The sequence below is a fragment of the Dromiciops gliroides genome, chromosome 1 (genome assembly GCF_019393635.1).
Source record: "Dromiciops gliroides isolate mDroGli1 chromosome 1, mDroGli1.pri, whole genome shotgun sequence".
Classification (NCBI taxonomy): Eukaryota; Metazoa; Chordata; class Mammalia; order Microbiotheria; family Microbiotheriidae; genus Dromiciops; species Dromiciops gliroides.
Window position 1 is genome coordinate 235,931,983 of NC_057861.1, and position 16,397 is coordinate 235,948,379.

The 16,397-nt window shown below is 36.8% G+C and overlaps 1 protein-coding gene across 1 annotated transcript in view; it reads left to right on the forward strand.

The window, feature by feature from the left end:
• MIB1 (MIB E3 ubiquitin protein ligase 1) overlaps positions 1–16,397 on the forward strand; it is a 168,144-nt gene that overhangs the window by 76,133 nt on the left and 75,614 nt on the right. Inside the window, 2 exon segments of the mRNA XM_043979477.1 lie at positions 1,836–2,033; positions 10,867–11,018. Coding sequence (XP_043835412.1) covers positions 1,836–2,033; positions 10,867–11,018 — 350 coding nt within the window.

A 16,397-nucleotide genomic window follows, 5' to 3' on the forward strand; every position in this document is an offset into this window, starting at 1 on the left:
TATTTCAATCTTTAGTCAATTAGCAGTTTTATGAAGCATTTATAATGTGTTAGGCACTGTGCTGAGAATGCAAAAAACAAAATACCTACTTGTAAGGAGCTTACATTTTAATGGGGACGTAATGAGTACATATGTATATATAAATAACGATAAAGTTAACATACAAACTTATACAAAGTTGTTAAGTACAAGGTAGTTTGTGAGGGTGGGCATTAGCAGTAGGAGCAATAAGAAAAAGGCTTCATGCAAAAAAAAAAAAGATGTTTATACTGTGTCTTAAAAGAAGAGGCAGAAGCAGGTTGGGAGCATATTCCAGGCACTGGACATGGCTAGTACAAAAGCAAAGAGAGATGGAGTGTCATGTGTGAGAATCAGAGAACACCATTTTGCCTGGATTGTGTAATGTGAGGAGGAGGAGTAATGTCCACTGAGGCTGGAAAAATAGATTGAGGCCAGGTTGTGAGGGGTCTTAAAAGCTAAACAGAGGAGTTTATATTTGATCCTAGAGTCAATAGGAAGCCACTGGTGATAGTTGAGTAGGGGAGTGACAGTCAAATCTGTGTTTAAGGAGCATTTTAGGATGGTCTAAGTAGGCAGAAACTTGAGGTAGGGAGACCAATTAAAAGACTGTTGCAATTAACTAGGTAAGAGGTGACGAGAGGATTTGAACTACAGGGATAGCTGTATGAGCAGAGAGAACAGCTAAGATGATAGATAAGTTGGGAGGGTAGAAAAACAGCAAGATTTTGCAGCTGAATGCATGCATGGGCTGAAGGAGGTGTCAGGAGTCCAGGAAAATGCTTAGTTACTGTTTGTTACTCAGTGATCTGACTTGGTGTTATTTGCAGTTGCTTTATGTAGTTGGGAGTGAAAAGAGACAATACTCCTTACTTACAGAGAAGGAAAGATTGAGGAAGCACTTTAGAGAAAGTATCAAGCTATATGTCTCAGTATTTCCTGTTGAAATTTGTGACATAGGAGTGTAAATGCACTGTGCTGGAAATGTCTCTTCCATCCATGTCATAAAAGTATTTTATTATTTTCCAGTTACATGTAGAGATAGTTTTCAACATTTGTTTCCATAAGATTTTTAGTTCCAAATTTTTTTCCCTCCCTCCCTTCCCTTCTCCCTCCCCCAGACAGAAAGCAAGCTGATATAGGTTATATATGTACAATCATATTAAACATAATCTCTCTATCCATATCTAGCAGGGAAACTGAGGCTTCTCTGTGGTATGTTTTTTGTCATTTATGCTTTCCTTTTAAGTGATCCATCCTAAGGTAGAAAATTTCAATTTTACAAATAGATACATTGGGCTTCATTAAAGAATGATTCTGCTTTATAAAAAGATTAATTGGGTTTTTATTTAAAGTTTCTGTACTTAAAATATTTTAATTTATATTCAGCTTTTCATCATTATTTAACGTGAGGTAATATTCAAATTTTTTCCTCTGAAATTGTTTGGTAGATGGTATGTTTAGTGCTCTTAAATTTTTTTTTTTAAATGCCCTTTTTATCACTTCAACTCTTCATGCAATAATGGTCATTTTTTCTCCTGAATGTATCTAAAATCATTAGGGCAGCATTTAAAAATATGATTCTTTGGGGGTATTGCTATGACATAGCCTTTCACTTTAAACATACAGTGTCTGTTTCTAGATGCCCTTTTATATTTGGAATTTAATTATCAAAGTTAGAATCCAATTTTAAGACATGGTGGCACTTCATTTTCCATTATAAGCCATTATTGGCTTACTTTTTAGCAAATTTTGATTACTTTTCTCTGTAAAAAATATTTGCCTAATGTAGATTTTTAAATTTTTTTAATGTTTAGGATAAAGATGGAGATAGAGCTGTTCACCATGCAGCTTTTGGAGATGAAGGTGCTGTCATAGAAGTGCTACACAGAGGTAGTGCAGATTTGAATGCTCGAAACAAACGCAGACAGACTCCGCTTCATATTGCTGTGAATAAAGGTCACCTTCAAGTTGTGAAGACATTATTGGACTTTGGCTGTCATCCAAGTCTTCAGGTAAAATGGGTTTTAAAACATTTCCTTAGGTATAGCTAAAATCTTCATAAAATGATTATCTTAGATTCTAATAGTAAATAATCTATTCTTTTTAGATTTATTTCTATAAAGTTTTAGAAAGGTGTGAAATGAAAATAGAATGAGGAATATATAATAAAATTGGCAAATAGTTTGTCTTAGAATATAGTATTTCTCTTAGGATACATTAACAGAATGTCTAGAGTAGGTTTGCTGAAGTTTTTTGAAAAGTATTTAAAACCTTGCACCTTTTATCAGACAGTGATGTGATTTATAAAAATGAATTCAGGATCTCTCAGCACTTGAATCTTGTTGGTCCTGTTCTTCATGGTGTGGAGTACATATGCCTCTATCACTGCCTTCCCATGATACCGTGACTATAAAGGTTTTTTTTTTTCCCCCCGGTAAGGCAGTTGGAGTTAAGTGACTTGCCCAGGGTCACACAGCTAGTAAGTGTTAAGTGTCTGAGGCTGGATTTGAACTCAGGTACTCCTGAATCCAGGGGCCGGTGCTTTATCCACTGCGCCACCTAGCTGCCCGGATTATAAAGGTTTTTGATCCAGCAACATATAATTATTATCTATCATATCTGGCTGCTGTCAGCTCTGGTTCTGAGATGCCGTAGCCCTTGGGATACTATGATGGTGCATGGGTACCTCCCAGGGATTAAAGTTCATTCTCATGTACCTAGCCTCTTGTGTTCAGAAAAGAAAAAAAAAGTAAAAACCATCTGTTAGCTGTCTTCTATAGATATCTTATTAAAGGGTGACCCCAACCCAGCAGATTGAACCAATGGATTCTTCCTGAATCACTGAGACCCGATGCAGACCAATGGACGTGTCCATATCCTCCAATTAGAGATGCCTTAAAAGTCCCAAATAAAAAACTCACTTCTTCTAAGCAGATCAAAATGATCAGTGAACTATCTTGATCAACCTACTTGAATTTGGGTTTTTCTTATAAAATCACTGCAGTTCTTGATTGTGCTTTTTATAACATCACACCCTCTAGTCATTGTTTACATAGTAGGACTTTATCCATCTGAGCAGAAAGGACTAGTAAGGACTTTTTTTTCTTTCAATTCTTGTTTTTAGTTGAATCTTTTTGCATTTTCCTTGCCCTTATCAGATTCTGATCTTAACTAAAATTCATACTTTTCTTATAAAATGCATAAGCTTCTTTCCTTTGAATTTTATTTGTAGCTATGACTAAAATTGTCAAATTGGCAATTCTAATTTGGTTCTTGTTTTCTTTGGTAAGCAAAAGGAAAAGAAAATCAGTTTTTGGGCCATCATTGTATGTCATATTGATTTTTACCCTGTGTTGTGCTTTTGTTGTTGTTACTTTTCCTTTTTAAAGAGTAAGGGAAAGGAATAAGCATTTATATAGTCCCTACTTTATTCCAGACACTGGGCTGAATGTTTGTTTGTTTTGTTTTGTTTTGTTTTGTTTGTTGAGGCAATTGGGGTTAAGTGACTTGCCCAGGGTCACACAGCTAGTAAGTGTTAAGCGACTGAGGCCGGATTTGAACTCAGGCACTCCTGAATCCAGGCCTGGTGCTCTATCCACTGTGCCACCTAGGTGCTCCTAGGGCTGAATGTTTTACAGATATTTGTTTCATCTTCACAACTACCATGTGAAGTAAGTGCTATTATTATCCCCATTTTACAGTTGAGGAAGCTGGGGCAAACAAAGGTTAAGTGACTTGCTAAGGGCCAATCAGCTAGTGTGTCAGATTTGAACTCAAGTCTTCCTGACTTCCAACAATATCTACACTGCACTACCCAGCTACGTGCCTCAGAGAGTTCACCTTAATTTGTCAAACTTAAGAAAGATCATTTAATGGAGGGATTTGGTCGTTTTTTACCAAAAAGTCAAAATACCAATTGAACACATAATATTGTATCTTGAAATATTTGGAATAATAACAATAGCCAATTTATATTGAGCTTTAAGGTTTTCAAAATGCTTTATAAATAGTATTTCATTTTTTTCCTTACAACAGCTCTGTAAAGTAGCTGCTACTGCTATCCCTAGTTTACAAATCAGGAAATTAAAACTCACTGAGAGTAAGTGAATGACCTAGGACCACACAGCTCATGAATGTGTGAAGCAGAGTTTGACCTTAGGTCTTGCTGATTACAAATCCAGCACTCTAATTAGCCATTCAAATTTTTTTTTCTTTTCTTGGTAATTTTGAATTTCTCTGGGAGTAGGCCAGGACAGGAGTAGAGGTAAGGAAGAATGTGAATCACCTAGAATGAGTGTATGTAGGGTTTGAATAAATGACATCCTCAGAAGGTAGGAAATTTCTTGATTTCACTGTTACTACTTTCTCTTGTGGTTAAAGAAAATTTAGAGAGTCTTGCCTGGGTGCATGGTATGGTTCTATCACCAGTGTTAGGTGATTATATCAGTCTGACACCCTGTTTGTTGCCCTCTTGAACCACCAGACTCATTGTGAGAGTCCCAAGAAAGTAATCATAGCAAATGGGAAAAATGATTTTTGTGTATTCTTAAGGTAATAATGTTTAGGTATAGAAGTTTTCTACTGAGTATTGCTATTGGTCATAGCCCTCAAGAACTCATTGTTCATTTCTCTGGGGAATAACAGAACCTAAATCCCCAAAACCCTGTCCCACAGTGCTCAGGAACCACTGGTTACTTCCCATCTCTCTGGTAATAACAGAGCAAGGTGATCTCAAGAGAAGGGAAGAGCCTGATGTGGAATAAGTGCTATGACATGCTGTTACAACTTTGGTGAAGGTGCTTTTTCCACTGATGAACCTTTTAACCTTTCTTCTCATCCTATAGGTTCTTATTCATGTTTTTCCAAAAATTTAGCATGCATCTGTTGTCTCACATTCTTGAAGTATAATAATAATAGCTGACATTTATATAGCTTTTTAAGGTTTATAAAATAGTTTATATGCATCTTTTTTCTCATTGAATCTTTACAACAACCATATGAAGTAGGCATTAAGGGTGCTATTATCACCATCTTTTTTTTTTTTTTTTTTTGGGTGAAGCAATTGGGGTTAAGTGACTTGCCCAGGGTCACACAGCTAGTAATTAAGTGTCTGAGGTCAGATTTGAACTCAGGTCCTCCTGAATCCAGGGCCAGTGCTCTATCCACCGTGCCACCTAGCTGCCCCTATTATCACCATCTTACAAATGAAGAATACAAGGATTGGTTCACCTTTTCTAGTTATTCTTGGGGTGTTTGTGTGTGTGTGTGTGTGTGTAGAAATAAGCATCCATTGACTTTCTGACCTGGTAAAAGAATGTGTCTTAAACTTGATGTGTACATATACAGAATAGGGATTAAAGCTGTGATTTCATTGGTGTAGGGAACCCCCCGCCAAGGAAACTACTTGACCAATGTAGGTCAGCATCTTATCTGCCATTTATAGTCTTTGAAAGTTGTTTGGAGGCACAGGCAGCTCTATTAACCCTTTAGTAAACTCTCATCCTATGTATTTGGCCATGAGAGAATGTATACACTTTGTCACAGACAGTTAGCCCAGAACTTTCCCCGTAGGTTTTATTCAGTATTTCATTCTTTTCCCTAAGTTGGAGGGAAGGAGCATATTCAAGGATCAGAGAGGATGGATCTCTCAAACCCTCCCCTGGCAATTGGGTAGGAGCTGCGGTTGCTTGGCTGGTGGATTGGGACAGACCTCAGAGACTCTGGAAATGACTTCTTCCACATCTCTGATTAGGGACATTAGAACAGAGAAATAGATGGTGGAGTCTGTGGCATTGAAGTGTCTGTGTATTCTGCCTACATGCAGTTATCTTCCTACACACAAATATATTTAATTTTCCTTAAAAAATCATACTCCTCCCTGTCCCCCCTCCACATATACACAGACGAACACATGTGTACATACTCCAGATTCTGAACTTTCTTTTGTTTCTGCAGTAAGCAGCCAGGGCTGAAGAAATATTTGAGGACTTTCCTTTTTTGTTTGTTTTTTTGCAGGGCAATGAGGGTTAAGTGACTTGCCCAGGGTCACACAGGTAGTAAGTGTCAGGTGTCTGAGGCTGGGTTTGAATTCAGGTCCTCCTGAATCCGAGGCCAGTGCTTTATCCACTGTGCCACCTAGCTGCCCCCGAGGACTTTCCTTATTAATAAAGTAAAAATAAATAACACATTTACACAGCCTTCCCAGCCTACTACCCATTATCCTAAGGTTACTAAGCCCTCCCTGTCTCTCTAAGCAAACTCTTACTGAGCTCAGGGGCAGTCACCTCTCTTCCAGTGGGTAATAGAGAGTGTGTACACGTTCCTCAGCATGGGTACAGTGTTTCCTAAGCCCAGTGATTGGTGCCAAAGGAGCGTTCCCATCTTCATCACAAGCTTCATCCTCCAACCTGCTGAAAAAATGGAAAGAAAAGGGAAAGGACTCACTGGTTTCCTACCTCCAGAAAGGAGGAAGATGAAAGAGACTTTGATTCATTTTCTTGACAAGGATTTTCTTTTCTGCCGGGACTTGGGGTGGGCATAAATCATTATTCTTTCTCTAAACACAGTTGTGAGACCTTGGGGAAAGACTGGTGGCCACTGGTATTGAGGACAGTTGAGTTTCAGCTGGTCACACTTGTGCATACATACCCAAACCTCCATTCCCCTACTACCAAAGCAGCAAAAAGGGGTGCCTGCAGGAAAGATTTGGGGGAGAAAAAGGATTGAAATTGAAGGAACCTTCTGAAGTGAAGGTGCTGCTGTGGTCCTGGCTGCTTCTGGGTTAAAGCCCAGAATTGGTGTTTATTGTGGTATAGAGCTGGGCCCTCCCTTTTGGGCTTTGGTGAGTTCTTTCCTGAGGCCTGATTTAGGTCACTGCAAGTCTCTGGAAGCTATTTTGGGCCTGCAAGGCTCTTAGCAGGGACATGAATAATAGATTCCTCCAAACTTAAAAAAAAGAAGCAGCAGCAAGTTACTTAGAGTATTAAGAGGTTAAGTGACTTTTCTAGGGTCACACAGCTATTATATGTCAGGGGTGGGATTTGAACCCACATCATCTTGGCTCCAAAGCAAACCCTATAGTCATATTATTATTTTTATTCTTTGCATATTTATTTGGGGGAGGGGGATGGCAATGAGGGTTAGGTCACCCAGCTAGTAAGTGTCAAGTGTCTGAGGCTAGATTTGAATCCAGGGGCGGTGCTTTATCCACTGCGTCACCTAGCTGCCACCTATATTCATATTCTTAATGGTTGCCTTTTATGCCACATTTTTTTATTTGGTCACTCTTGGCAACAACATGCTACATACAGTCTACCAAAGTCCACCATTGCCTTTTTTTTTTTTTTTGGGTGAGGCAATTGGGGTTAAGTGACTTGCCCAGGGTCACACAGCTAGTAAGTCTGAGGCCAGATTTGAACTCAGGTCCTCCTGAATCCAGGGCTGGTCCTCTATCCACTGTGCCACCTAGCTGCCCCTCACCATTGCCTTTTTATCGACCTTTAAATTCTATTTAAATTATTTGTAATTTAAATTCTTTAGTTGTTACAATGTTCCATGTTTCAGAGCTATATTTACTTCAGAGATAGAATATTGGTGTTATATGGGGGCTTTTGTATAGTGAACAGTGTAGGATGATTAAAAACATTGAACATTTCCCAGGTTTTACCTATCCTCATTTCTCCTAATTTACTGACGTGCTAATTTAAATGGTTGAATTCTGGACCCTATTCATTGTCTATCTGCAGTTCCTGCCTAATTTCCTTATTCCTATTTATGACTCTACCACTTTCTCAATCACCTAACTCAGCTCAGGACTTAGAAACATTGTTTGTCTTTTTTTGGTCTCTGTACTTTAAATATTCACCAAGTCTTACAGATTTTTCTTCCAGTTATCTTGTACCTGTCCTTTCCTTTCCATCTCCCTCCTTGTTTTATACTTTTATTATTTCTCATCTCAACTACCTTCATGGCCTGTGAGCTGATCTTTCTACAATCAGCCTCTTACTTCTGGTTATTTTTTCATGCTTTTGGCAAAGTGCTTTTCCTAATTTATGATCATTGTCATTTATCACCTCCATCCAGATGACTCTCAGCCCTATATGTCCAGGCCTTAATCTTTTTTATTGAGTTTTGACGCTTTATCACTAACTATGTGCTGGACACTTCTACCTAGACCAGCACCTCACATTCAACATGTTCAAAACAGAACTAGTTCTCTTTCCCTCTAACGATACCCATTCTTCAAATTTCCATGTTTATTTTATTTTATTTTAATTTTTTATTTTTTGTGTGTCAAGTGTCTGAGGCCGGATTTGAACTCAGGTACTTCTGAATCCAGGGCCAGTGCTTTATCCACTGTGCCACCTAGCTGCCCCATCCATGTTTATTTTAAGGCTACTACCATCCCAGTTAGCCATGTTTGTAACTTCTGGAGTCATCCTTGACTCTTGTCTTTCCCATAATTTCTGTATCCAGTCATTTGTAAATCTTGTCAGTTCTGTCTCCACAATTTCTCTTATGTATGTCTCTTCCTTTACTTGATTGTCTTTTGCCCAGTCTCTTCCTCTCCATTCCAGTCTCTGCTTCCCCGAGCCTCAGACCTTTTTTCATGAAGCCTTCCTTGATCCCCTCCTTACCTCTTGCCTTAAAATATTTTGAATTTAGTTTTGTACACGTTGCATTTCTCCCAGTAGTTCCTTAAGGGCAGGGACTATTCTGTGTATGTCTTTGTATCCCTGTTGTATAACAGTGTCTATACTAGTAGGTGCTTATAATAAGTGCTTCAGTTTCATTTTAATTGAATTGAAAAACTTTTGAAGCCCTTTGAAATCTGACTTGCTCTTTTAGTCTTTTCTCTGTATCTGTTCTCCATTCCAGCTCAACCCACCAGTGTAACTTTCTACTTGAGCTTTCCCACCATTAAAACCAGAGGGTTAGATTCGATAATCTTTAACATCTTTTCTAGCTCTAAAATCCCATGATCTATCCGTTTGTGCAGGCCATTTTCCATACCTCCCTATCCTTACCCCAATCTCTTGCCTTGAAATTCTTCTCTCCCTTCAAGACCCAGTTCAGGTACCAACTCCAAGCCTTTCTTGTGCCCTCTACCTAGAAGCAGAAGCTCCTCACTTATCTCTCATGCCATGCTTTTTAAAATTTTAAACTTAAATACACAATGAGAAAAGAAAAAAAACATTGCCATGTACACAGCAGAACGAGAGGGAGAGTTCTCGTGCCATGTTTTTTAACCTCTTTTTGTACTTCTCAAAGTCTGATTTATAGAATATATATATTTATATATATATATATATTTTTTTTTTTGGTGAGGCAATTGGGGTTAAGTGATTTGCCCAGGGTCACACAGCTAGTAAGTGTTAAGTGTCTGAGGTCAGATTTGAACTCAGGTACTCCTGAATCCAGGGCTGGTACTCTATCCACTGCACCACCTAGCTGCCCCTTTATAGAATATATTATTTGTCTTTATATTAGATTGTAGCTTCTTTAGGCCAGGGATTATGTTGCTTTTCATCCTAGCATACCTAGAGTCTCAAACTGGGTTAGTATGTAATAGGAACTTAATAAATATTTATTTAATTGAATGTGGGTAAAAGCACCATTAAGATAGAGATGCTACAGTTTTATGTGGCAAGGTTCATACAATAGGAGAGTATACAGTACAGTGAAAAGAACATTTGTTCTGTAGTCAGAGTACTGGGGCACCAAATTCAGCCTCTGATGCTTACTGTACATATAAGGGTATAGCACCCTACCTTCCCACCTCCTCCTACTTCAGTGACCTCACCTTTAAAATGTGGAGGGGTTAAACTAGATGGCTTTTGAAGTCTCTTCCAACTCTGGATCTGTGATACTGCTCTTTGTTAGTCTGTGGAAGAGAGAAGTGATTATAGGAGTTTTGTAGAGATTTGGAGGGCTTTGGACATAACTCAGGTATAGCCAGGCAGTTAGAATTATACATATATACATAGTTGAAAAAGACATCTTTTTGATGGCTTCAGGTTGATTGTATTAGGGGTAACAACTGATCTAAGGTGGATTAATGATGGGGACTTAGGGCAGTGCTAGTAGGCCTAGAGCAGATACAATTTTTCTTTTTTCTTTTTTGTGAGGCAATTGGGGTTAAGTGTCTGAGGCCAGATTTGAACTCAGGTACTCCTGACGCCAGGGCCGGTACTCTATCCAGTGCACCACCTAGCTGCCCCAAGAAGATACAAATTTGATAGAGATTTTAAAGGTAGTACAGATAGGGGAAATACTGTTCTTAGTGGGCCCTTTTTCTTATTGTCAATTAGACTTTCCATTTCATATTTTGCTATTGATTAAGATGTATCACTAGTTCTTGTTTCATTTCCTCTTGATTTTTTTCATTGTTTCGACCCTTCTGTAATACACTTCTTGGGGTTTTTGTTTTGTTTTGTTTTGTTTTGTTTTATGTGAGACAGTCGGGGTTAAGTGACTTGCCCAGGGTCACACAGCTAGTAAGTGTTAAGTGTCTGAGGCCGGATTTGAACTCAGGTACTCCTGACTCCAGGGCTGGTGCTCTATCCACTGCGCCGCCTAGCCGCCCCTGTAATATACTTCTACTAATTGTGACAGTTATTAATGAAATATGATTTTTGTGTAAGGTAAAGTATCTATCTGAAACTTTAAAAAAACATTTCTAGATACTGTATGTTGAAAATATTACATTAATGACAGGTGGAATATGATCTTTTCATGCTTTCTATTAATTTAATAATTGGGTCTTTAATAGTCATAATATTGTAAAGTCATTAAGTACGAGGTTATAAATGAATCTGTAACCTTTTAAAAAATTTATCTATTAAGGATTCTGAAGGTGATACACCCCTCCATGACGCAATAAGTAAAAAACGTGATGATATCCTTGCAGTCCTTCTAGAAGCTCTGGCAGATGTTACAATCACAAACAACAATGGGTTTAATGCTCTACACCATGCTGCACTACGAGGAAACCCCAGGTAAAAATATAATATTTAACCTCTTTTTGGTTTTCTTACATATTTTATTTTGTAATATATACTTGAATTTTTTATTTACTAAGGTACAACCACTGTTAAGTAACTATAGATTACTTAAAGTGGCTACCTCAAATTTTGGTAATGGTGATTATGATACTGACTAGATTATTTGTTAAATGACCATTCATTCAAACATTCATTATAGTTATGCTTATTTAATAACTTTGTTTCCTGTGTGTAACCTTTTCCTTTTAGTTGTTATCCTAACAAAGAAATTGTGAAGTATATTTTATTTAGGACAAAATGTTTAATTGAAGCAAATTGGATTTTGAATGTTGTTTTTTTGTGAGATGAATTTTCTCAAGTCTCATGGTAGCTCTTAATGTTTTAGATAACTGCCTAGTTCTTGTAAGTGGTCATTAAATACTTATTGTCCTATTATCCAGAACTTTGTTTAGAGGTTACAGAGGATATGTTCTAATTACATTAGATAGATAAGCTTTTAACAAAAAAAAAAATGGTTACAAGAAAGGAGAGGTGAAATTCATGTTTATTATTAGTTAGCATCTCCTGTGAAGGATAATATTAGGCAAATGTTTGCAGTTGGAGCTATGTTTTGGATTGTGTGTGCTTTGTTTTCTTCATGCCACCAAAATAACAGATAGATATTAAATAAACTGTAAACGTCTTCCTTTTTTAAATTTCCCCGTTTCCATAAGTGTCACTGCTACTTTCTCATTCTTCCAGATCATTGGAGTCATCCTTACTTAGTTGCCAAATCCTGCTAATTCTGGCTCTGCAATATCTCCTACATTTATTTTCTCTCCAGTCATAAAGCTACCATCCTATTGTGGGTCCAGTCTTTCATGGAGTATTATAATAGTGCCCTAATTGATCTTCCTGCTTCCAATCTCTTCCCTTTCTAATATACCTACCACATAGGTGCCCATATCTCAACATGTTTTAACTGTGGTACTAGCCTGCACAGAAACCTTCATTAGCTTCCTGTTGACTCAAGGATAAAATACAAAATCAGTGTTATAATGTGTTCAGTGTGGAGGTTAGAGTACCTTTATCATCATCATCATCCAGCATTTATATAGTGGTTTATGTTTTGCAAAGTGATTTACAAATATTATTTTATTTTACCCTCACAACCACCTTGGGAGGTAGGTGCTATTATTATCATTCCTATTTTATAGATGAGGAAACAGAGGCAGATAGAGGTTAAATAATTTGCCCAGAATCATATAACTGGTTAAGTGACTTCTGATTTAGCCCTTGATCCACTGTACGCACTACCATGCTGCCTCCTTTTTTCATTAAAGTGTTTGTGTCTGAAAAGTTATGGTTTTGAAAAATAATAGAAGAAACACTGTAAGAAAGACTTTTTTCTACCAAGATCCCTAGCTAAGATCCTTTCTATTGTCATTTCTCCCACTTCCCAGTGCAATGCATCCATTTTGAGGGAAGAGACTGTTTTGTTTTTGTCTTTGTGTCTCTTACATCTAACAATGGCTAAAATACTTCTTGATAAATAGTAATTGAATTGAATTAAATGCCAGGCTGAGAAATTTGAATTTTATTTAAGAGACTCAAGCCTGAATTATCACAAGCTCCAAATTTTTGGAATGAATTAAGTAAAGTTTTATTTTGTTGAATAAATGCCTCAGTAAAAGATAAGAAGGATATTGGGAAATGCTGTCTTAGGTTTCAGAGAGATTCCTCAAATGTAAAATGTCATTTCAAAAAGCTTGTTTACTGGTTTTTGAATATATGTTACTATATGCCTACACCTGCTTCTCACCTCTGACATGGCAACCACCCTGGTTATTTCCTCAGTGTTTAAATTATTGCCATAGTCTAATGGTTGTTTTTTCTGCCTCATTTGTCTCTTTATTCCAATACATCTTCTACTTAGATGTCAAATTGATTTTCTTAAAATGGAATTCTGACCATGTCATCCCTTTATTCAATAAACCCCAGAGGTCCCTTATTACCCACACGATCAAGTATGAAATCCTTTTCTTAATCTGTCTCCTTCCTACCTTTCTAGTCTTCTTACACTTATTCCCCTTCATGTATTCTGGGATCCAAGGAATACTGTCCTCCTGGCTGTCCTTTTACACACAAGAATCTCCTGACTTTGATAGTTTTCACTATCATTGTCCCCTCGTGCCTGGGATGCTCTCTGTTTCTATTTCTACCTCCCTTGCTTCTTTAAAGGCTCAACCAAAGTCCTAGTGCTTTCCGTCTGAGATTACCCCCAATTTATCCTGTACATTTCTTGTTTATATATAATAGTTTGCCTCTTGTCTCCCTGAGAGGAGGGACTATTTTTTCCCCCTTTATTTGTTTCTCCAGGGCTTAACAAAGAGCCTGGTGTATAGTAAGTGCTTAATAAATGTGAGGAGTGATAATGCAGAGAAAAGACCAGTCTTTAAACCTAATCCTATACAAAGAAAGAACTATTGACTTTTTCCATAGCCTTTGCCTTAAGTGTTTTTTTTCTTTTTGGATAATAAAACATTTTTATTTAAAGTTTTGAGTTCCAAATTCTATCCCTTTCCCCTTTCCTCCCCCCTCCCTGAGGTGACAAGCAATCAGATATAGATTGTACATGTGCAATTATTTAAAATATTACCATACTAGTCATTTTGTATAAGAAAACTTGAATAAAAGAAAAAAATGAAAGAAAGTGAAAAATAGCATGCTTTAGTTTATGTCTAGTCAATATCAGTTCTTTCTTTGGAGGTGGATAGTATGCTTCATCATGAATCCTTTGGGGATTGTCTTGGATCATTGTATTGCTAAGAATAGCTAAGTCATTCTTCAAACAATATTGCTGTTTCTGTGCATAATGTTCTCCTGGTTCTGTTCACTTCACTATACATCAGTTCATATAAATCTTTCTACTGCCCAACTCTTTTTTTTTTTTTTTTTTTTTTGGTGGAGTAGTGAGGGTTAAATGACTTGCTCAGGGTCACACAGCTAGTAAGTGTCAAGTGTCTGAGGCTGGATTTGAACTTAGGTTCTCCTGAGTCCAGGGCTGGTGTTTTATCTACTGTGCCATCTAGCTGCCTAACTCTTTAGGATTTCCTTCTGAGGGTTTTCAGGCATTAGATGACTCTCTTAGCCTAGCAACCACTGATGATAGATCATAGGATCTTAGAGATCATCTATTCCAGTGCCATCGCTTTATAGATGAGGAATCTGAAACCCAGAAAGTGAATTTGTCCAGAGTTATATAGGTGATGCCCAATGTACAAACAAATCCAGATCTTATGATTCCATATTCAGGGCTCTTCCACTGTACCACACTGCTATTTTAAATGACAACAAAAAAATACCTCTACTATCTGGACTTGGCAATGTTTCATTTGAAGAGGCAGTATATATATATATATATATATATGTGTCCCTGTCTGCTTCATACATTTCAGATAGTTGGCACTAATGGGTTGCTGGAAAAGGATCATGGATTGATTTGCTCATAGAGAAACTGTCCTGAAAATCTGTCGGCTCCAATTCTAAGCTTGCTTTTTAACTCAATGCATCTTTAATAAAATCTAAGCTTCATATCTTATAATTTGCCATTTCTTTTTCTTACTGAACCATGAAAATAATGAATATTGAATAAAGCCAGAGTAGGAAGAAGGATCTGTTACTGATTTATTCTGAATTTGAGAAAAGAATTTAGTATGGTCATGTCAGTTAGAGTTTAGAAAATCAGATTCATTTTCAACAAAAATTTATTAAGCATCTACTGTATGCTCACATTGTTATATCTAGTGTTTCATATTGATTTTTCATTTTAGGAAAACTGTTTTGGGCAGACAAAATACCAGAGAATATCTACTTACTTTATTTTGTGTCATTTTGTTTTATTCCTGTTCTCTGGATTTTCCATATTTAGTTCTTATAGTGCAGTGATTTTCCATTACTTCACGTGCAGTTTGTTTAGCCATTCTCTAATCAATATGTTGGTACTAATTTTGTGATTATTGCAATTTATCCTATCTTATTTGTTTTCTTACACTTTAAGCAAAATGTTTCTAACACTAAACTACTTGGTTCTCATAAAAATTCATCATTGAAATGAACAGTTTTAGTAAGATACACATTTTAAAACTTCAATTATAATATTAAAAAACTTTGAAAGTTTCCAAAACTTAGGAGGCAAAGGAATTTTAACTAGGATACCACTCCATTATTCCATACCCTTTCCTTTTTTTTTTAAACAATCACATATGGGTTATACATACCAATGATTTCTTTTTCTTTTTTTAGTGAGGCAGTTGGGGTTAAGTGACTTGCCCAGGGTCACACAACTAGTAAGTGTTAAGTGTCTGAGGCCGGATTTGAACTCAGGTACTCCTGACTCCAGGGCCGGTGCTCTATCCACTGCACCACCTAGCTGCCCCCCATACCCTTTCTTGTATTCTTTTTTCTCTTGATCTGTCAGAATATGATTACTTATTACCTGAAATATGGTGGAGTATATATTTAGTTGTTTCTCCTGAAGATGAGAAATTCAAAAAAGAAGAAAACGAGAAATTCATAATCTGCCAGCATATTTTTCAGAAGATGTAGATGTTCTATTATCTTTTAAAAAAATATTTATAGGTTAGCCACTATCAGTTTGATATAGAAATAAAATACTTGGTGATAATATAGAACATGGCAAACTACATATAGCACAAGGGCCAAATCTTCTACCTTTAAATACAATAATACTGTATTTTAAATTGCAAAATACACTCAGCTTTCTGGGTTATATAGAGAAAAGGACAGTGGACCAAAGTGACCTTAGTTTGCCAACCCCTGCCCTTGATTATATTCAGACAGGTCTTAGTAATAACAACAACAATAATAACTATTATTATTATTATTATTATAGGGAGGGAGGGGGGAGAGAGAGAATGAGAATGTTAAGGTTTGCAAAATGTTTTACATATATGTTTTACATGTTATCTGATTCTCACAACCCTGGTAGCTATGTGTCCTCATTTTACAAATGAAGAAACTGAGTCTGAAAGAAGTGAAATGGATTGTTTAGTGTTCGAGGTAGAATTTGGATTCAGGCTTTCTTGATCTAAGTCTGTTGCATTCTCTACTTGCCTGGTAGTTAGCAAGTAAGCAACTTAGCACCTATTAGCAAGATAATTTTGTTTTTAGTTGCAAACTCATTCCCTATATTTCTTTGGGAAAGAAAAATAGGGATTTTGAATTGGATAGGCACCGGGCAGTTTGCTTCATATGTTGGCATTTTAAAATATTCTGGATAATGCAGGAATTATATGTAGCTATTTAGAAACTTGTATAAAAGGGTATGGAAAATTACTTTAAAAAAAATAAACAGATCTGTGATTTCACTGG